Source organism: Danio aesculapii, chromosome 15 (genome assembly GCF_903798145.1).
Source record: "Danio aesculapii chromosome 15, fDanAes4.1, whole genome shotgun sequence".
NCBI classification, from domain to species: Eukaryota; Metazoa; Chordata; class Actinopteri; order Cypriniformes; family Danionidae; genus Danio; species Danio aesculapii.
The window spans coordinates 5627844-5650043 of NC_079449.1; the positions used below are offsets into that span (position 1 = coordinate 5627844).

The following is a 22200-nucleotide window of genomic DNA, read 5'->3' on the forward strand; positions in this document are numbered from 1 at the left end:
CACATACTATAACACTAAAATGCAAATGTAATTTCATAATAATATAATAATCATCAATGTGTTGCACAGTGTTTATTAAATCAAGACAAATACATATACAGTTTTTTCTTTTTTAAATATTTCCCAAATGTTGTTTAAGAGAGCAAGGAAATTTTCACAGTATGTCTGATAATATTTTTTCTTCTAGATGAAGTCTTATTTGTTTTATTTCGGCTAGAATAAAAGCAGCTTTTAATTTATTTAAACCCATTTTAAGGTCAAAATTATTAGCCCCTTTAAGCTATATTTGATTTTGATAGTCTATAGAACAAACCATCAATATACAATAACTTGCCTAATTCCCCTAACCTGCCTAGTTAACCTAATTAACCTAGTTAGGCCTTTAAATGTCACTTTAAGCTGTATAGAAGTGTCTTAAAAATATCTAGTCAAATATTATTTACTGTCATCATGGCAAAGATATAATAAATGAGTTATTAAAACGATCATGTTTAGAAATGTGTTGTTAAAAATCTTCTCTCTATTAAACAGAAATTGGGGAAAAAAATAAATAGGGGGGCTAATAATTCTGACTTCAACTGTATATATATATATATATCAAATAGCAAATAGAATTAACACATTAATCCAAGTACTTTATTTGCTTCAAAAGTACCGTAAACCATTACTTGCCATAAAAGTAACTAAGTATCGGACATAGATACTTTTTTGAGGAGTAATGCTTTACTTTCAAAAGTAACTTTAGCCAACACTGTAAATTACTATAGTAGTTTTCTATACGTGTATGTTTTATTTTATTCAAACATGTTTTAACTTTCTAGAGCTGTTGTCTTACTAAAGCAACTATAGAATTACCACAACAGATTTATCCAAGTACCCGAAGCCAGCCTGGTCAAAGGGGTGGTTCTTTTTTCTCAAAAAATTTGACCTTTTTGCAGTTCTACGCCTCACTTTCTATTTAATTATGAGATAAAAAAATGCATTTTGGTGACATTTTAAGCAGATTTTTTAGCTGGATTAGCTTGTCGGATGGTTATCATTACCACACTTTTTGATGTACCAAAAACATTTTCAAAAGATTTGCAATAAAGAAACAAACTGGCCAGCACATTCAAGTCCTTAGTCAGAATTTGGACATTTGAATGATGAAAACGTCAAACATAATAATTATAATAATAATAATAATAATAATAATGTAGAACTTCATGATTTTTCTAGCTTTGTAAAAAAAAACATTAAAAAAATTCATTAATAACAACAACAGCCAAACTATTCAATTTCATTTCAATATGGGCCGTTTTTGGTGCTTCACACCTTTTTATTGGTCATTTTTTTGTTTCAAGAATAAGGTCCAATGTTTAGAATAAAGGTTACTTCTAAAATATTTTCTCCATTTAAAAACAATGCAATAGCAAAAGATGATGTCACTCACATCAGATTCTATGTTTTCTTGCACAGCTGGATGTTGCACTGCAAAATTGGCAGAGTTAAAATCCTGGTGTTACTGTGTTTTAAAGTGTTGTTTTATAGTGTTTAATTCACATTGATAGTGTAAAGAGTATCATCTAACTGGTGTAATTATTGAAAGCCTGACCTCATTAACAATGGTAGTGCAACATATATACATCCGGGACATTTTATGTTTTATGTTTGCGTTGGTCAAAACTAATTAGCTGAAGACATGTGGAAGTGACAGCCAACAGAGGATTCCGCTTGGTTTTAAAGCCTTTTTCAACAGTTTATTTTCACTATTTATGATGGCATAGCTGTGAAAATAAGATAAATGAGCTCATGTATGTGAACAATTCTGGAGCTTTGTCAGTGAAGGGTGGGTCTTTCGAACCACCCGACCTACAACCCCCCCCCCCCCCCTCCTGGATACAGGCCTGTATACGTGGTTCAAAAGTAACGTATAAAAACAACAACGTTTAAAACGTATAAAAACGCAACAAGTAAAATATGCATTAATTGTCAAAAGTAACTTTCCCTAAAACTGTAAATTACGACAATATTTTGCCAATGTGTGCTTTTTTATTATTCCTCCATGTTTGAACTTACTTATAGAAGCCCGTTCCCACAACTGAACTAAAAAAAATTATAATAAAAAAATGAATAAAGTCAGAATTGCGAGTTAAGTCAGAATTCTGAGTTACTGTATTAAGTCAGAATTCCGAGTTAAGTCAGAATTGTGAGTTATAAAGTCGCAATTCCGAGTTATCAAGTCTGAACTGCGAGTTATAAAGTCAGAATACTGAGTTACAAAGTTGCAATTCCGAGTTATAAAGTCAGAATTCTAAATTATCAAGTCAGAATTACGAGTTATCAAGTCAGAATTGCGAGTTAAAAAGTCAGACTTGCGAGCTATCAAGTCAGAATTGTGAGTTATCAAGTCAGAATTGTGAGTTATCAAGTCAGACTTGCGAGTTAAAAAGTCAGACTTGCGAGTTATCAAGTCAGAATTGCGAGTTAAAAAGTCAGAATTCTGAGTTATAAAGTCAGAATTGTGAGTTATCAAGTCAGAATTCTGAGTTATCAAGTCAGAACTGCGAGTTATAAAGTCAGAATTATGAGTTATCAAGTCAGAATTGTGAGTTATAAAGTCAGAATTATGAGTTATCAAGTCAGAATTGCGAGTTAAAAAGTCAGAATTGTGAGTTATCAAGTCAGAATTCTGAGTTATCAAGTCAGAATTGTGAGTTATTAAGTCAGAATTGTGAGTTATCAAGTCAGAATTGCGAGTTAAAAAGTCAGAATTGTGAGTTATCAAGTCAGAATTCTGAGTTATCAAGTCAGAATTGTGAGTTATTAAGTCAGAATTGTGAGTTATCAAGTCAGAATTGCGAGTTAAAAAGTCAGAATTGTGAGTTATCAAGTCAGAATTGTGAGTTATCAAGTCAGAATTGTGAGTTATCAAGTCAGAATTGCGAGTTAAAAAGTCAGAATTGCGACTTTATAACTCGGAATTCTGATTTAATAACTCACAATTTTGACTTAATAACTCACAGTTCTGACTTTATAAATTTTTTACATTGTATTTATTTTTATTTTTTTATTTAGTGGCGGGAATGGGCTTCCATACTTTCTAGAGTTGTTGTATTACCATAGTAACTACAAAATTTCCACAACAGATTAATCCAAGTATTTTACGGTTGAAAAACACGAGTATTGTTTCCTCTACACGTTTCTGTTTTCCTGGGCGCGTTTTGACGGAGTGTTACGGTATCTGCTGTTGTGGTTGAAGTTCTCCTGCGCTCAGCTGACTCGAGTCGGGGAATCATCATCGTTATTATCGCGCACAGGGAAGCAGGAGAGGCGGCCATGGCGGCGGAGATCCACTCGAGGCCCCAGAGCTCCAGACCGGTTCTGCTGAACAAGATTGAGGGCCACAGCGACGGCGTGAACGCGGCGGTGCTTATCCCGAAGGAGGACGGAGTAATCACGGTCAGCGAGGACAGGTACAGCCGCTGCTGGAAACCCCCACACACGGTCAAACAGCGATCAAAACACTCCATTTATCTGGGGATTGGCGCTTTGTGTTTGTTGAAGTATAGATTTGTTTATTTATCATACGAAAGAATGTGTGAAAATACTATAGTACTATGATATTTAGCACCGTGGTACAAAAACGGAAGGATTAGTAGCATGTTTATATACTGTGTTAAACATCTAAAACACTGTGGTGGTGCTTGTGTGTGTTTTAGTGTTTTGAACAGAAATTAAACTTGAATAGTTTTGTTTTGGTTAGCAGTTAACGTTAAACTTCCAGAATGAAATTTGTGTCATGATTTACACACACCCCTCCGCTTTTTTCAAACCTGTATGAGTTTCTTTTCTTCAGTTCATATCCGCCCACATGAAAAAAATACTATAGTAATTCTATAATTATAGTATTCTGTACTCTACTAGTAACAAAGCATCTATAATAATATATACAAATAACCCAATACTGTAGTTTTATCCAACTATAATGTATGTGATCCCACAGTAAAACCTGAAGTATTATGCTACATCGTTTATTACAGTTATACCTCCATGTTTTAACTTTCTAGATCTGTTGTTTTACCATAGCAATTAGCAGCTGTAGAATTACCACAACAGATTCATTGAAGTAAGGTAATTTACAAAAGTATGATTTAAAATCACTATAATGCTTTCTGGAAATTACTATAAAACACTTAATTTGTTTGTAGATTAGCACTTTGCGTTTGTTGAGGTATATACTTGTTTATTCTTATACAAAAGAATGTTTAAAAAGACTTACTTTGATATACTTTCATGAATTACTATAACTATAGAAATACTTTGATATTTACTGTGGTACAAACACTGAAGGATCAATAGCATGTTTATGTACTGTGTTAAACGTCTAAACACTGTGGTGGTGTTTGGTTTTTTTTAGTGATTTGAATTGAGATTCTTGAACTTGAAAGTTTTGGTTAGTAGTTAACGTTAAGCTTCGTTCACTTCCACACACCCCTCTGATTTTTATCAAACCTGTATTGGCCCATTTGCACTGACTGGTACAGTACGGTACAGATCACCTTTATCAGACTGGCGTTTCCACTGCCAAAAGGGTACCAATGGTCGACGTCACTCATTTGCTATGTTTTTTCGCGCATCACTCTCGCGTTTGTCCATTTCTGAAATGTTCGGATGTGAGAACAGAAGCACTTCATTAATCACGCGCACTTTATTTTCATGAGCTTAAAAAGTGGTATGATACAGTTTGCTTTTTGGTTCCTTTTGACAGTGGAGACGTTCAGAAAAGTGTACAGAACCACTCAGTGGAAACGGGCCATATGAGTTTCTTTTCTTCTGTTGATATCCGCCCACATAAAAAAAAAAAACTATAGTACTTTATAGTAAACACCACACTTTTTGAATATTTTTGAATAATACTATAGTACAGTGATGGTATACAGTATAGTAATTCTATACTCCACTCTGTAGTAAGATAACATGTAGTAATATATAGAGAGTGCTGAAACTGACAAGTTTTGTTTTGGTTAACTTCCAGAACAATTCGCTTCGAGAACGACAATTGTGTCAAGATTTAAATGCCACTTCGCCTATTCCAAACCTGTGTTTTTTGTTTTTTTTCTTCTGTTGATATCCGGCCACATGAAAAATACTACAGTAATTTATAGTAAACACCAAAGTGTTGTTAAACCGTACTGTAGTAAAAAATTATAGTAATTCTATAGTTATAGTATTCTATACTCGACTAGTAATAAAACAACAATAGTATATATTCAGATAACCCATTACTAGATTTATCCTACTCTAGGGTATATTATACAACAAAACACCACAGTGTACTGTAGTAAATCCTAAAGTAGTATACTACATTATTTATTACAGTTATACCACTTCATTTATTTGTAGATTAGCTTCATTTATTGGTAGATTAACAAGTACATACTTGTTTATTCTTTTATGTAAATTTGTGTAAAAATACTATAGTATACTTGTGGTATATGTTTACAACCGTGGTATAAAAACTGAAGGATTAGTAGCATATTTATGTATGCAAATCACTGTTTGTTTTTGTTGTTCAGTGTTTTGAATGGAGATTCTCAAACTTGACAAGTTTTTTTTTTTTGGTTAACAGTTTAGTTTGCTTCCAGAATAAATTCTGTGTCATGATTTAAACACCGCTTCACCATTTCTAAACCTGTATTAGGCATGTGCCGGTATCACATTTTCATGCTGCGATTAATTGATTGAGCTTTTATCACGGTATACGGTATTATCACGATATTGTAATTTTACTAGAGAAACAGGTAAAAAAACACAAAAAACTTCAGTTTCATCAACTTAGTAACTTTAATAACTTTTTAATTAACTAAAAGTACTTCAAACATTTAAATACAAATAAATATAAATAAAACAATACACAATATAAAAGTAAACTTGAGCAATTATTACTGCTTGCACACAGTGCTTCTACATGTGGGGATTGTTTACATCAGAGTGCGCATCAGTTCTGCGCAGCATATACGCAGTGTTTCTTCAAGCGGTTGATGGAAAATAAGCTAAGGCGCGTTCTAAGAATATAAATTCGGATCTATTATTTTTCACGGTATTTTGAAGTGCCTGCGATAACAATATCGTGCATATTCATTACCGTGATTTATCGCATTACCGAATACCGGCACAAGCCTAACCTGTATGAGTTTCTTCTATTGATATCTGCCCACATGAAAAAATACTAGAGTAATTTATAGTAAACACCACACTGTTGTTAAACCACACTATAGTAAAAAGTTATAGTATTCAGGGTCAGGGTGGGGCCAAGTAGGAGTGCTCACTTTGATTCCCCCGAGCTCTGCAGGTTGTGGAAATCCCAAATTGAACCAAAACAAACCATTACAATTGGCTTAGGATTGGCAAGGAAAATTCGACCCAAGCGTTAACCAGCTGAACTTGGGTTAAAAAAAAAAGTTATAGTATTCTGTACTCCACTAGTAACACAACAACTATAGTAATATATACAAATAACTCAACACTGAAGTTTTATCCAACTATAAGTTATATACAGCAATACTGCACAGTTTATGGTAGTAAAAACTTAAGCAGTATACTAAATTATTTATTAGTTTTACCACTTCATTTATTTGTAAATTAGCGCTTTGTGTTGGTCGAAGTACGTACTTGTATATTTTTTGCGTAAATGTGTGTGAAAATACTATAGTACTAGTGATATTTACCACGGTGGTGAAGGATTTTACTGAAGGATTACTAGCATGTTTACAATGTTAAACATCTAAAACACTGTGGTAGTGCGTTTAGTTTGCTTCCAGAACTAAATTTGTCATAATTTATGACAAGCTTCACTTCTTTTCTTCTGTTGATGATCCCACATCTAAAAATACTATAGTAATTTATAGTAAATAAATACTACAGTGTTGTTGAATCTTACTATAGCTAAGTGCTAGTAGACATTCTATGGTTAGAGTATTATATAATATACTCTGTAGTAACACAAGTAATATATACAGATAACCCAAGACTAGTTTTATCCAACTATATGGTATATTATACAACTCTACACCACAGTTTACTGTAGTAAAAACTAAAGTATACTACATTTATTTATTACAGTTTATCAGTTCACTATAGTTAAAACTACAGTAAGCGGTAGCATTCATTAACAAACGGTTGAAGATACTATAATATATACAGTTTAGTACACTCTATTCACTCACCCTAGGTGTATATGACTTTCATCTTTCAATATAATCTGGATTTCTGTCTGGATTATATTTTTGAAGGAAAATCAAAGTATAATGATTTGTATTACAGGGAATGTAGTGTAATTGCATTACAGAAATTACATGGATATTGTGCTACAATGAGAATATTTTGGATGATATTTTGGAGCAGCGCTGTGTTTTTTACTCTGAATTCCTTTGGAAATGATGATTAAGCTGGTAAAGCTCTTTTTTTGGTGGTCTTTGTAGACATTTGTCAGCTATGAGACCAGTTTAAAGTTTTTTTAATGTCTTTCTCAGCAGTCACAGATGTTTGTCAAGTCATTCTCATGCATTTCAGCTGATTCATCTTAATGTTTCAGAAGAATAAACGTTTTTTAATGCTTGAAAATAAGAGAAACTCAGACATTCAGGAGCATGTGTTTCCTAACACCCATTGAGGGAAGCTTTAAGATTATCAGTAACTTGAAAGTAGCTCATGTGATCGGTTAGAAAAGCAGATATTTTGGTCTGGAAAATAGTTTCAGTCTTTTCAGAGCAGTTTAAAGGTCAGGTCTATTTTTGTGCTCTCAGAATCATTCATATTTGATTTTGTGCAAATGTTTAGGCACCCCTCTGAGGCTCAGTTAATAACCCGGTCTTTCTTTATAAGGAAAGATCATAGTGATGGATGCCATTCAGTTTCTAGAAAAATCTCAATGTGTTTCAGACAAACATTCTTAGTGTAGCAGTGATGAGTTTTGAGTGATAGTCTGTCAGTTCCACTGATTTCTGTAGTCACTTGATTGCACAAAAATGGCTCTCGCTAGAAACGCAGATAAAACCAATTATGATAAAACAGTTCAAATAAAGAACAGTCCAAAATATGGTGTTTTAAAGCAGGGGTTCTCGAACTTTTCAGCCCGTGACCCCTAAAATAACAACACCAGTGACTCGGGACCCCCTCTATGCTCGGAGGTGGTTATAAGCATACAAATATTGCACACAATAGTGCACACACACCAAATGGAACTATATAAACAAGCTTATTGACGAGACACAGTGCAACAGTCTATTTTTTATAATCATTATTCATTTGAACTTAATGAGAATGGTGAGCACAATGTTTATAGCACAAGACTATTCTTGGTTTAACTTTGGAGACTTGGAGCCACTTGGAGATCGTCCTCCAGTGCCATAAAGGTGTCAAAGTTTAACATTGTACCGTAAAATCAATCTGCTGCAACTAACGCTATTGCTGTGATGTTTTTATAATAATATTTTTAGTTTTTTTTTTTCACCTTTTTTTTTATTGGGATAGTATAGTGAAGAACAGACAGGAAAGTATTGGGAGCAGAGAGAGGGGAAGAGTCGGCATAGGACGTCGAGCCAGGAATCGAACTCGGGTCGTTACGCACAGTCACAAGAGTCAAAGCAACATTAAATATTACATTTTTTTCTTCCTAAATGACTCAGGAGGCCTTCACTATATACTCAGAGAGGACGAAATGACTGGGCTAAACTGGCTGAAATATATACCATTAGTAACAGTTAATCAAGGCATTTGCCTTATTCAAATAATCTACATGTTTTAATCTTGTAATTATGATAATTTTTAGAGATATTGTCTGTTTTATTTTCTGTTTTCTGTCATTTATGTCTCATTTACTGGTTATTTTATTCATTTGATGATGTCAATATAATATATAGGCTATTTAATGTACATATCTGAACTGCTTTGGCATTTAGGTTTTCTTTAAACTTGAAAGAGAGAGAGAGGCAGATTATACCTGTCAGCGGGTGCACATGGCTCCTGAATAGCAAAAGTAAGAAAAATAGTGGATTTCTTGTTTTATTTCAACATCTTTTTTTTAACTTTAACCCATTGAAAATAACAGTGTATAACACTGTCTTAATAAATAAAATTATTGTTAAAAATGTAATTGTTTTGTTTGTCGCATATAGTTAACTGTTTATGTGATGTGGGTAAAAGGTGTTTTTTAAACCTGTGGGAAGCACTGGAGGTTGTACTGTAGGTGACCTGAAAGTTCATCCACAATAGTCACATCGCAAGATATAGAATGTTGAGTTGGGATTATAGATGAACAGAAAGCATAGGTCAAAACACACAAGGTTTGTTTAGACTCTGCAGAATTGAACCATAATAGGGTAAAGGTTTATCATCTGCGTTTGTTTTTAAGGCCTGTGACTATATGAGCATTTTTTTTTTTTAATAATTATTTTTTAGGGTTTTTTCACCTTTAATTTGCATAGGACAGTGGAGGTTACAGACAGGAAAGTATTGGGAGTAGAGATGGGGGAAGGATCGGCAAAGGACCTCGAGCCGGGAATCGAACTCGGGTCGCCGTGAGCACCATGGGGCTATATGTCGGCGAACTTAACCACTAGGCTACTGGCACCGACCTGTATGAGCATTATAAGAGAGTTTAAATCATACAGAAGCTTAATAAAATAATTTTTCTTGAATTAATTGAATGATGAAGACTGTGCAGCGTTGTTTTACATTTTACTATTCAATTTCTGTACCTGAATACTGTTAGACGCTCTCCTGAAAACATGTTGCTTTTTTACTTTGATATTTGCTCCATTTTGTTTATTTATGACTGTAGTTTGTTTAATATATGTACATAATAAATTACATAAAGATATTTATATTTCATTCCCCTATACAAAATAATCCCAATAAACTGAAAGTAATGACTTTGTAAATTGAGCTACTTAAGTCATCTGGTCAAATTGTATTTATGTTGCAGTATATACACTCCCCGGCCACTTTTTTAGGTACACCTGTCCAACTGCCAATCTAATCAGCCAACCACATAGCAGCAACTCAATACATTTAGGCATGTAGACATGGTCAAGATGATCTGCTGCTGTTCAAACCGAGCATCAGAATGAGGAAGAAAGCGGATTTAAGTGACTTTGAACGTGGAATGGTTGTTTGAGTATTTCAGAAACGGCTGATCTGGAATTTACACGCACAACCATCTCTAGGGTTTACAGAGAATGGTCTGAAAAAGAGAAAATATCCAGTGAGCGGCAGTTCTGTGGGCACAAATTCCTTGTTGATGCCAGATGCAGAGGAGAATGGCCAGACTGGTTCCAGCTGATAGAAAGGCAACAGTAACTCAAATAAGCACTCGTTACAACCGAGGTCTGCAGAAGAGCATCTCTGAATACACAACACGTCCAACCTTGAGGCAGATGGGCTACAGCAGCAGAAGACCACACCAGGTGGCACTCCTGTCAGCTAAAAACAGGAAACTGAGGCTACAATTCACACAGGCTCACCAAAATTGGACAATAGAAGATTGGAAAAACGTTGCCTGATCTGATGAGTCTCGATTTCTGCTGTGACATTCAGATGGTAGGGTCAGAACTTGTCATCAACAACATGATAGGATGGATCCATCCTGCCTTGTGTCAATGGTTCAGGCTGGTAGTGGTGGTGTAATGGTGTGGGGGATATTTTCTTGGCACATTTTGGGCCCATTAGTACTAATTGAGCATCGTGTCAACACCACAGCCTACCTGAGTAGTGTTGCTGACCATGTCCATCCCTTTATGACCACAGTACTTCCAGCAGGATAATGTGCCATTTCATAAAGCGTAAATCATCTCAGACTGGTTTCTTGAACATGACAATGAGTTCACTGTACTCAAATGGCCTCCACAGTCACCAGATCTAAATCCAATAGAGCACCATTGAGATGTGGTGGAACGGGAGATTTGCATCATAGATGCGCAGCCGACAAATCTGCAGCAACTGCGTGATGCTATCATGTCAATATGGAGCAAAATATTAGAGGAAAATTTGTAGTACCTTGTTGAATCTATGCCACGAAGGATTATTTGTCTTTTTCTTCTATATTGCAACAAAAACCTCAAAAATGACCAAAAATCTATGATAATTATAATATGGAAAGCCATAAGTACAGTCCGTGTAAAGGAAAAGATGTTTTAGGCCAAGAAAAACATCTGTAAGCTAAAAGCTAAGAGCATCAGATGGTATCAAATGAAACGGCTCAATGGAAAGACGAGAAGGAAAAAGCCATTTCTGCCATAATGCCATCAAGCAGAGGTATGCAAAAGACAAGCCTCAACTCTTTTAGAATAATGTGCTGCGTACAGATGAAACTGAGATGTATTTATCTGATCACAACCTGAAGTGCTTTGCATGGTTAAAACAAGAGAATACTTTTATTATTGGATAAAAATAGATTAGCACCTCCTCCCTGCTGTAAATGTTAATGGCTGATCCATCATGGTCAGTGTGGGAAACACGTGTACTGATGAGGACATTTATGATGGAGAATCACCGTGTTTATTAAAGTCCTGATATGACATTTCCTTCATTCATTTTCCTTTGGCTTAGTCCCTTATTGATTAGGGGTTGCCACGGTGGAATGAACCACCAACTATTCCAGCATATGTTTTACACAGCGGATGCCCTTCCAGAGGGATTATAATTGTGACTTCAACTGTATATGTCTCTACTCATAGCTGATTGGTGTAGTTTGGGTTTGAAAAAACCTAGCCAATTTTTTATTAAAGTTCTGATTTTTATTTGCAAAATATTATAAAACTATTATATTCACAGTTTTATAAATTATTATAACACTTTTGCAGAAACTCTAGTTGGAGTGTCTGTAAATGATTGAGCTTTACATATAGGGAGTGTATTTGTCCCTGAATGTCTTTAATATTAGGAATATTCTGGTTTTGGCAAGCTAACATGGTTTTAGAGCAACGTGCGGTTGAGTGCTGAGGATTACTTGGACGTTTTCTCTGTGAAAGCAGAAACACACACACATGCACGATACACTTCATAATTAAGCAGGAACAGAAACTGAGCATGTGTGTGTGTGTTTTTGTGCTTGATCATCACACTTCAGTGGGTTATTGTATATTTTTAAAATGTTGTTACTTGTTTTATGCGTTCGTATATGAGCTATTTTGTATGTATATGTTTTGTATTTGCATATACAGTTTAAGTCTAAATTAATCATGATAATTGTAACAAAGGAAATTTTGGTCTCAGTATTTCCTATAATATTTTTTCTTCTGGAGTCTTATTTCTTTTAGTTTGTCCGGAATAAAAGCATATTATTATAATTTTTTTTCTTTTACTTTATTGCCATTCACATGTAAACAAAATGAATTTTCATTGTATTGGCTCTACAATTACAATAGAAATAACCCTAAACAATAAATAAACAAATAAATAAATAATATAAAATAACAAAAAAAAAAATCATATACATTTTAAGGTTAATATTATCAGTCCCCTTAAGAAATGTAGATATGTGTTTGTGGGTGTGTGTGTGTGTGTGTGTGTGTGTGTGTGTGTGTGTGTATGTATATATATATATATGTATATATATATGTATATGTATATATATATGTATATGTATATATATATATATATATATATATATATATATATATATATATATATATATAGTTTATTTATTTATTTATTTATTTATTGTTACAGAAGAATTCTCTCTTAATAACCTAACTTTGCCTATATTAATTATAATATAGTATAATGCGTTTATAGCGTAATACATTTTAGATGGAATGATAATTTGAACAGTACTTGTCAGAATAAGTAGATTTACTTTTTACTAATGCTGATAAAAGACTATTCACATCCAAAATAAAAGCTTATATTTACCATAGACTGTAAAAGATATGGACGTAGTATCCGTGAAGTCACCCATAGCTTTCTGAAGAACGTAAAAGAAGGTACAAGTGGGCATGGCCAACCGGCACCATTTTGTTCACAAGTTATGCGCCAAATGGGGTTAACCAAAAAAGGGCAAAGAGGCGGAGCGTGAGCGGAGCTACAGATGTCTGCTAGCATTTTACTTAGATGGACTTTTCTTTTTATAACGGGAAACACTTAATACGGGAAACACCCATCCACTCATAAACTACAGCCAATTTAGTTTATTCACCTATATTGCTTGTGTTTTGACTTGTGGGGGAAACCGGACACACAGAACTCCACACAGAAATGCCAACTGACCCAGCCAAGGCTCGAACAAGTGACCTTCTTGCTGTGAGGCGATCGTGCTACGCACTGCACCACCCTGATGCCCGTTTGACAGCACTATTTTCATATATAATGATTACACTGAATGATGACGGGACATTACTTTTCAGAATTACCCATTTATTTCATCAAAATGTATTAATTTCTCATTTACAGTGTTATGCAGTCACTGAAACGGGACTCTTCAGTAACCCATAGATGAATAAATGTACATATATGTTGCTTGGCTTGATTGCCATGTGATTAATCAGGCTGTTTTTGTTTATTTCAGAACGATTCGGGTTTGGCTGAAGCGGGACAGTGGACAGTACTGGCCCAGCATCTACCACACTGTGTCCTGTGAGTATCACTTCAGCCCCTCAAAAAAAAAAAACTGTTATTAAAGAGCAAAATTAGAGACGTTTTGCATAATGTTCATGCTGTTCGTGTACAATAGCAGACAATGAAGACAAAAAGAGCATCATTAATACTTTTAGCTAAATCCAAAATGTCTGAAAGCCATACAATTCATTTGAGATCAATGTTTAAATCCGTGTGTTTAATTGAGTGTACTCAGGTGATTGACTCTGTGAACGTCACCAGTTGTGAAGAAAAGTAATAAATAAAGGAAAATGCTACATTTTTAATACGTCTTCATGCGCAGTGGTATGGTCACTATGGTAACTTTCTGTTGCCATGGCAATTATGTCATCTTCTCATATGTCATATATATACGTATTCCCCAGTGACGCCAGTAAGAGTGTGAAAGTGTGTGTTTTCATTTTTGAGCTTCTTTATATGACCGGTGTTGTTCATTAAATGGAGAACTGGCGAAAAATGGTTCAGATATAATTATTTATCCAATAATATAGTATTTTAGTAATGAAATGGCTTGCTTTCTTTAGTTATGTTTTGTAATTTTATTTGCTTTTGGTATTATTATTGTTATTATTATTATTATTTTAAACATTTATCTTGAGATTTTATTTATTTTAATTTTACTGTTATGTTTGCAAATGTTCGCACTTCGCAAATATTATTTACTTCAGTTCTTGTCAAGGCTCAATTTTCATTTTTACGTAAGTTTTTTTTTTAAATTAATTAACTTTTTAACATTTATTAAAAGATTTGCAATGACAAAACAGTGGTTTAGATGTCTCATGTCATCATATATAATAATACAGCCATCTATTATACAAGCATCCATTGGCTCGTAATTTAAGTCTTTTGCGAAGGGTAAAATTAACGCACAAAATAAATAAATAAATAAAAATAGTCTTCCAATATACATTCTCCAAAAACTCCCATAGAGGATGATCTGCCTGAAATCATCAGATGTCTGACACAAAACATAAGTAAGTTTTTGTAAGGGTAAGAAAATGGCAATCTGATTCAAGCACATATTGACCGAAGAAATACAAGGAGAGGAATACAACAAAAGCATACATTTTCTTGCTAGGTATGTACAAAAGTTTAACACAGATTCCGGTCCGTGACTAAGGTGTAGACCAGGGGGCTGTCCAATAAACCAATTTTGGTAAATCAGGTTTATTAATGGCGGATTTGGTTTCATAAATCAAATTTACAATAGTTCAAACTCAGTTACTCTGAGTACAACTTATGCTGGGAAACTAGCCTGCTCCGGGGCAGGTTAACTCTCAGGCTAAGTCAAGTTCAAGCTTAATCAAAGTAATGTTAACATTCGCCTGCCGTAATTTGATGCCATTTTATTTCACTTAACCTCTTAATTATGATTACAACTTTAGTCACTTAATAGTAAATATATATATATACACCAAACATCTTTTAGAATAGAACGATATATACATTAAAATAAGTTATTGCAAACAAAACAAATACAAACTACAACATTTCAGCTAATTTATTTTATGTTTATGTTGAATTTTTTCTGTTTATAAAATTTTACTAAATATTTTTCCTCAACTTATTAATTTGGGTGTACTCATTTTTTGGACTGTGATCTTCAGTTTATTTGTTGTTAGATTAGTTCATTATTTTGCTTTAGTACTGAATAATCTAATGTGCACATACGTATTATTATAAAGCATTCTGTAGAAAAACTTAATTTAAAATATTGATCTGTGAGGGGTGTACTTTGCTATATATGAAGTACAAAATTTAATAAAGAAAATATATTAGGAAAGCATTGACTGATATAAAGAAGTAGGCTACATTTCTTAAAGAATGACTTTAAAGCTGCAAAACCTAAGAATTGGCAGTAAGCGCGCATTCCCTCTAGCTCTCTCTCTCTCTCTCGCACGTGCACGCAGTCAAGCACAATTTCAGTGTATTGCGACTAGGCTTGGGCAGTAATATGGTATACCGCGGGATCTAAAAATAGCAACAGTATCAGTTTTAATACAGTTATACCGTCATAAAAAGCAATGCACTTATATAGGAGACAGGTATTAAATATGAAATATTATTTATTTAATGCCTAATAATGTGTATGCGTGATTGTCAGCATGAGACAGTGTGGAGGAGACAAAGAGAAAGGTGAGGTAAGATGGCGAGTTGCGCACCAAGTGACCTGGTCTCAAAAAAGAACACAACTTCTGCAGTTTGGCAGTATTTCGGGTTTCAACTGAACGAGAAGGGAGACATGGTAAATACGAACTAGAGGTCTGCATTCTCGCTGCTGTACTGCGGGAGCTGTGGGACCCGACCAGATTTCTTATGGTGCGGGAATAAATTTCCGAATGAATTGTGGGAGCGGACAGTAACTCTGGTGTAATTTGAACGGGAGCGGGCGGTCTGTCAATATCTCTCCCGAGCGAGCACTCGCGTGGATGCTGTTTAAATATATATATATGTGTGTGTATGTGTGTGTGTGTGCGTGTGTGTGTGCGTGTGCGTGTGCGTGTGCGTGTGCGTGTGCGTGTGCGTGTGTGCGTGCGTGTGCGCGTGTGCGTGTGAAAAAACATTTCTATGCTCGACCTTCAGGGTTTCGCGACGGTAATGTGCATGAGTAGTTATTTAGATTATTTAAACTGAACTCCGATTAGTTAGATCAAATGATCTTCAACTTGCTGTTACGGAACCAATTTAAGCGTGGATGTTTAGTTCGGCACATTGAAGTCAGGTTTTTGACTTTAATCCCTGCTTTTCTTAACCACTTTTATAAAGCAGCCCCCAGTTTTGGAATGTTAGTTTTAAATGAGCCTGAGAGTTAACCTGCCCCGGACCAGGCTAGTTTCCCAGCATAAGTTGTCAGAGTAACTGAGTTTGAACTATTGTTAATTTGATATATTAAACCGAATCCGCCATTAATAAACCTGATTTACCAAAATAAGCCTGGCTTATTCTCTAAGCTTGGTTTATAAAGCAGGGCCCTGCTCACCATTTTAGTTTGTTGGCATAACTGACAGTTGGAGGGGCGTGGTTAAGTACGTTAGCCACACCCTATACCTCGAGACAGACCTAATCCAAAGGGTTCCATTGCAACAGCAGCGCCTAGCAACATCGCCATTCTGGAGTGAAAACGATCGGCTGTCCATTGGATCTTATTGCTGTCGCGATGGCAAGCAGCTGCTTTGTTTTTTATTTATTGATTTTAAAAAGATAAAATGCAATCTGAAAGACATCAATACAACACTTACTATCATAGACTGGTGATTATCAGCACTTTTAATAGTTTATTTTACAGACCTAATGTTTAATATGTTAACCATACTTGTTTTCTTGAAACTGTCGCTTTTAGGTGAAATTACTTTAAATGACTTTAATTTAATACTTTACGCACTGGCTTAATGCATATTAATACCGACATGTTAAATTAAATTAATATGACTTTCAAAATGGGATGCTGATAACAACAGTACATTTGTTGGAGTATTATATTATAATAGTACACAGTATTTTTTTCCAGTGTTGTCTGTTAAAAAAAAAGAAAAAAAAGACTAATAAATGTTATATTTAAAAAGCTACTTACTCCAAATGTATTTTTTATTTTATAAATATTTTTATTCATGATTTTTAATGCTGTCATTTAAAAATCATAGAGGCCACACAAACTACCAGATAACGTTGTAGTTTTTGTTGTGTATACTCATTTGAATTCACCCTAATTTGAGTAAAACAAACAAAAAAAGAAGTAAAGTTATTTCATTAACCTTTTACGTTATATGTGAAACCAAGCGGCAACTTCCCGCTCTCCCTCGGGAGGCCAATACGGGAGTAACTGAAACTGCAATTCATCAAAATTCCGCTAGGCCTGGCTCCATAATGGAGCAAATTGCAATTGAGCCCACTGTTAGAATGGCCAACTTTACAGCAGAAAAAAAGGTGTTTACAGCCTGGTACAAAGAACGATTTTGGTTCATATAGCTATTATTACCCTCCATGACAACTGTGAGGGGGGTGAATTTTTTTATAACTCATCCATTTCCTTTATATTAGGTTATATTAAGTTTGCTTAATTAAGGGCGTGGCCACTTGAGTGACAGCTAGGTCTCGCTGGTTGCCGTCACTTCACCTCAGCTGTATCCGGCAGATTAGCCACTGATCTCGGCATATTCATCGTATTTTTGTGTTGTTTTATGTGGCTTTACACAGTCAGCTGCCTTTTGGACTTATTTCTTACAATTATCAGATGATATGTGATGCTGTGTGCACTTAATTGTGCTCACAAACCATTCATGTGGCCTCCGTTTCCCATGTGAGTAAAGTTATATAATTGTATACCATCTCTATAAATGTATTTGTTTTATTTAAGATCATTTATCATTAATATTTTTCTTTAGACCCGTAAAGCACTCCAGAATGTGACAGATTGATTAGCTGTAGGCTCAAGAACAGTCATCTGAAGCGTTATCATACAGTGTTATCTGAAGTAATTTGCGTTTTCCTTCTGTAGAAAAACGACATAAGAACAATGTTTAGTGGCTCAATGTATTACTACAGTGTTTTTAAACGTCTAAACACTTTATTGATATAGTGGACAGCCAAGCACATGTGGTCAGAACACAAGCGAGTTGCAGGTAATAAAGTATTAAGTGTTTCTCCCAAAGTAAAGTCTGTCTGCCAGGTCTAAGAAAAGTGCCAGCAGGTGTCTGTAGCTCCGCTCACTCTCCGCTTCTTTGCCCTTGTTTAGTATCCCGCCGTGGGTGCGATGACGCGCGAACAAAATGGCGACGGGTGGCCGTGCCTACTAGTAGCTTCTTTTGCAGTGTTCAGAAACCTATGGGTGACGTCGCGAATGCTACGTCCATATATTTTACAGTCTATGATTTTAACTCATACTTAACTCGATATTTTAATTCATTCTGTCTAATACTAGTTATCTCTGCTGTTTTCCTATTGGAATTTTCATTTCAAAATGGCTGCCGCATGACACTAGTGGCATCTAGTGGCTGTTCCCCAAATAGCAACAGAGTGTCGCCTGTTGGTGATTCTATGCTCTTTGCCTAATCTGAGAATTTAACTGAAAACAAACAGGAAGTACATTTTCAGATTTTAATTCTAAATTACGACAAACACTTTTTGTTTTCTTGACATGCACAGATGAAAACTAGCAATGTGAGCTTACGAAGTCAATATGGTTAGCTTTTGATTTCATGTGTACTTTAAATGTTTTGTCTAATATATGCACTTAATTTAATTCAAGGTTTTTCTTTGGTGTTCAAATGTAAATGTTCAAGTAGTTGTGTTTGTGTGTGCTCAGCGCCCTGCTCCTGTGTGTCGTATCATCATGACAGCCGGCGGATCTTCATCGGTCAGGATAATGGAGCCGTTGTGGTGAGTGTCGCTGTATCCTGAGGGCCGGGGTGTTTTGTCTCTACATCTGTTCATATGCATGTCATCAGATTAGAAGTGCACTCACACAAAAAACAAACATTTTTACTTGGGCTGCAGTTGCACAATACTGTAAAAATATACAGTGTTGTTGATGAATATTGATATTTTGATATTTCTCATGATATAGACCTTTTTCTTAGAACGCAAAATTACCCATTATGCTTTGCGTGTATGCGCAAGGAGAATGCTAAGAACTTCCGATCGGCAGCTGATGCCGAGACAGTCACATTTGTACAGCTTTGAAATGATAGTTTTAATCTATTTTATTTGCTTTTAACGACTTTGAACCAATACTGTTGTCGATCAGCACCTCCTGGACTGGTCATTTTAAAAAATGCGATCTAATAGACGAATTACTATGTTTGTAAACATTCAGGATGCTTGTGCAGGGAGGTGGCAGAAAAAAATGGGAGCGCTAGGATGTACATGAGGGAATGACATCCGATGCGGTGCAGAGTTTGTTGTTGTCTTAGAAATAAATAATATTGATTACATATTATAAATATTATTTCCACAATGCTTTCAGCATATTATAACAGCTCGTCACCCAGTGATAAGCACAGTGATTCAGCAAAATTAACGTTAAAGTGAGCGGCGTTCGTCTGACGGGTCCATTTGCGATACCACCCTCCCAATGGATATTGGATGAGACGAAATGACCAAGCATCCAGCCCCAAATATACAATCTCATTGAAGCTCCAAGTGATTTTACAAGAGAGAAGTTAAAGATCTACAAGTCTTTGAATGCCAACAATTTTGTTCTGTGTGGTCATGTGCAAGAAACAATACTCCATGATTACCAGATTCAAAGCTATGTAGTGCTAAAAATCGAGGTTCTGCCTAGCCAAGTACAAGGAAAGAAGACGGCGCTACAAGGCTTGGAGATCATCAACAAGCAAAACGACTGCATTCTGACAGCGAACTGCACCTGTACGGCAGGATATGTGAACTTACACATAGAGGTAAAGTTGGTTTTATGTTTGCACATTCTGACTTTCTCCTTAATAATATAATTTCATAAAAGTATTATTTACAAACTCTAAATAGTGAAATCATATTAGCAGCCAATGACTATCAAAGTACAACATTGTTCACAGTCAAATAAACAGTGTTATTGTTGTTTTCAAGTCACACTTGCAGGATATTTCAGACCGAATATTCAAAGTGCCGTGGTAAACAATATAGGGAGTGTGTCACAAGTTGTCACTGAATGAATGTGTGAATATAAAACCAAGTTTACCTTAATAACTTGCACTTTCATGTTTCATTCTGACCATTCAGTGTCCGCAGTTTAATTAACCATATTTAACTGTTTTTGCTGAAATCATTGCTGCAGTCAGAAAGCATAGCGAAGTGTGAAATTACCTGATATAACATGAGAACTGCAGAGTCGAGCATTGTTAATTAGGTCCTCACTCCATTCAGCTCCCTTTTAGCCAAAGATGTCTGCAGTTAGCATTAAAGCAGTGTGGTGTACAGTAAATGTTACGTTTTCTAATTTTGGACTTTTGAATTTGGCATCCCACCGCACAACACGACATGTTTACTATTGCCAGTGGTCTTTTTTTGCAACCGGGGACCCGTGTGACGTAGGTTGGTAATTCGTCTATAGGATGGAAAACAGCTGCTGCGAAGCATTTTCCCTTCATTGTCAAACGACATCTTGTGCCGTTTAAATGAAGCCTCGTCATCGCTAAAGTCAACATTTTCTCTTTCTTTCAAACATATAACCAACCCAAACAAATGTAATTCACCATAATGTTTGACACACACGTAGCCTACTGTACTGTCCCACTAACACACTGATTAAATAGGTGTCACAAAGTTTAAATAAAGCGCGTTTTGAAATGACAGAAAAACACAAACCTTGGTAAATACTACACAACACAAACTAACTAAATGAAACATAAACGGCTCTCGATTACAATCAACATGCACATCAGCCAGCAGAGGATCAGTAACGGACTTTTATTGGTCATTTTTGTAAATTGCATGACTTGCATACCTGTTAAGTTTCATGCCAGTAGTCTGGTTTGCTCCATAACGCAGTGAATTATTGTGTGTGTGTGTGTGTGTGTGCACGCATTGAAGAGCCGCTGAGCTAACAGTTGACAGGTTGGGAACATACACACACAAACACACACACACATACGCGCACTGTATTTCTGACGACCAGGAGATCGTTTTTCTCTCGCGCTTGAACAACATCTGACAGATTATAACGGCTTTAACACACACCTTTTAAAGTTGTGTGTCACAAAAACACTCCGTAATCCACTCAAAACACTATTGAAACCCATTTTCGGAGCGTAAATTACAGGTTGTAAACGCTGTAAACGGAAGTTCTAAACATTCCACCGGAAGACGCTGGTTGCTAAGGCGCCCTCCATGCAGCAGCCAAGAAAAAGGTCTATAACATATCCCTAGAAAAATGCTGTTTTTATTAGCTGTTTTTTAACCATTTATTTAACTTGCATTTAGTCTTGTAAATTAGCAGATGCTTTTGTTCAAAGCGATTGAGGAGGCATTCAGCGATTCAACAAGAAGAGGCAATACACACAACAAGTGCTAATTATATAAAGGAACATTTATTAATCAGAGAATTTGGTGCAAGATTAATATGTATTATATATTTATTATAAATTTTTCTTTAGAGAGAAGAGTTTCCACAGGTGGTTTGTCAAGCCCACTCACCTCAGTGAAGCACACTTCATAAATAGTTTTTTGTGCTAATTGTAAGATTAATCGCATGCAAAATAGAAGTTTGTTTGGACATACAATATGTATGTGTTTATTATATATATATATATATATATATATATATATATATATATATTTAGTATCTATATATAATGCATGCACACATGCATAAAAACAAACTATACACAATAATTTTGTTAAATACACTCACCAACCACTTTATTAGGTACATGTTGGACCCTCTTTGCCTTCAGAACTGCCTTAATCCTCTGTCGGCTGCACATCCATGATGTGAATCTACCGTTCCATCACATCCCAAAGGTGCTCTATTGGATTTAGTTCTAGTGACTGGAGGCCATTTGAGTACAGTGAACACATTGTCATGTTCAAGAAACCAGTCTGAGATGATTCAGGCTTTATGAGATGGCG

The 22200-nt window shown here is 35.3% G+C and overlaps 1 protein-coding gene across 1 annotated transcript in view; it reads left to right on the forward strand.

Moving 5' to 3' along the window:
* Positions 1-3223: 3223 nt before the first annotated feature.
* Positions 3224-22200, forward strand: part of wdfy1 (WD repeat and FYVE domain containing 1) — a 24732-nt gene continuing 5755 nt past the window's right edge. Inside the window, exons 1-3 of the mRNA XM_056473806.1 lie at positions 3224-3455; positions 13547-13614; positions 18938-19011. Coding sequence (XP_056329781.1) covers positions 3319-3455; positions 13547-13614; positions 18938-19011 — 279 coding nt within the window. The 5' untranslated portion in view covers positions 3224-3318. The remainder of the gene's footprint in view (positions 3456-13546; positions 13615-18937; positions 19012-22200) is intronic.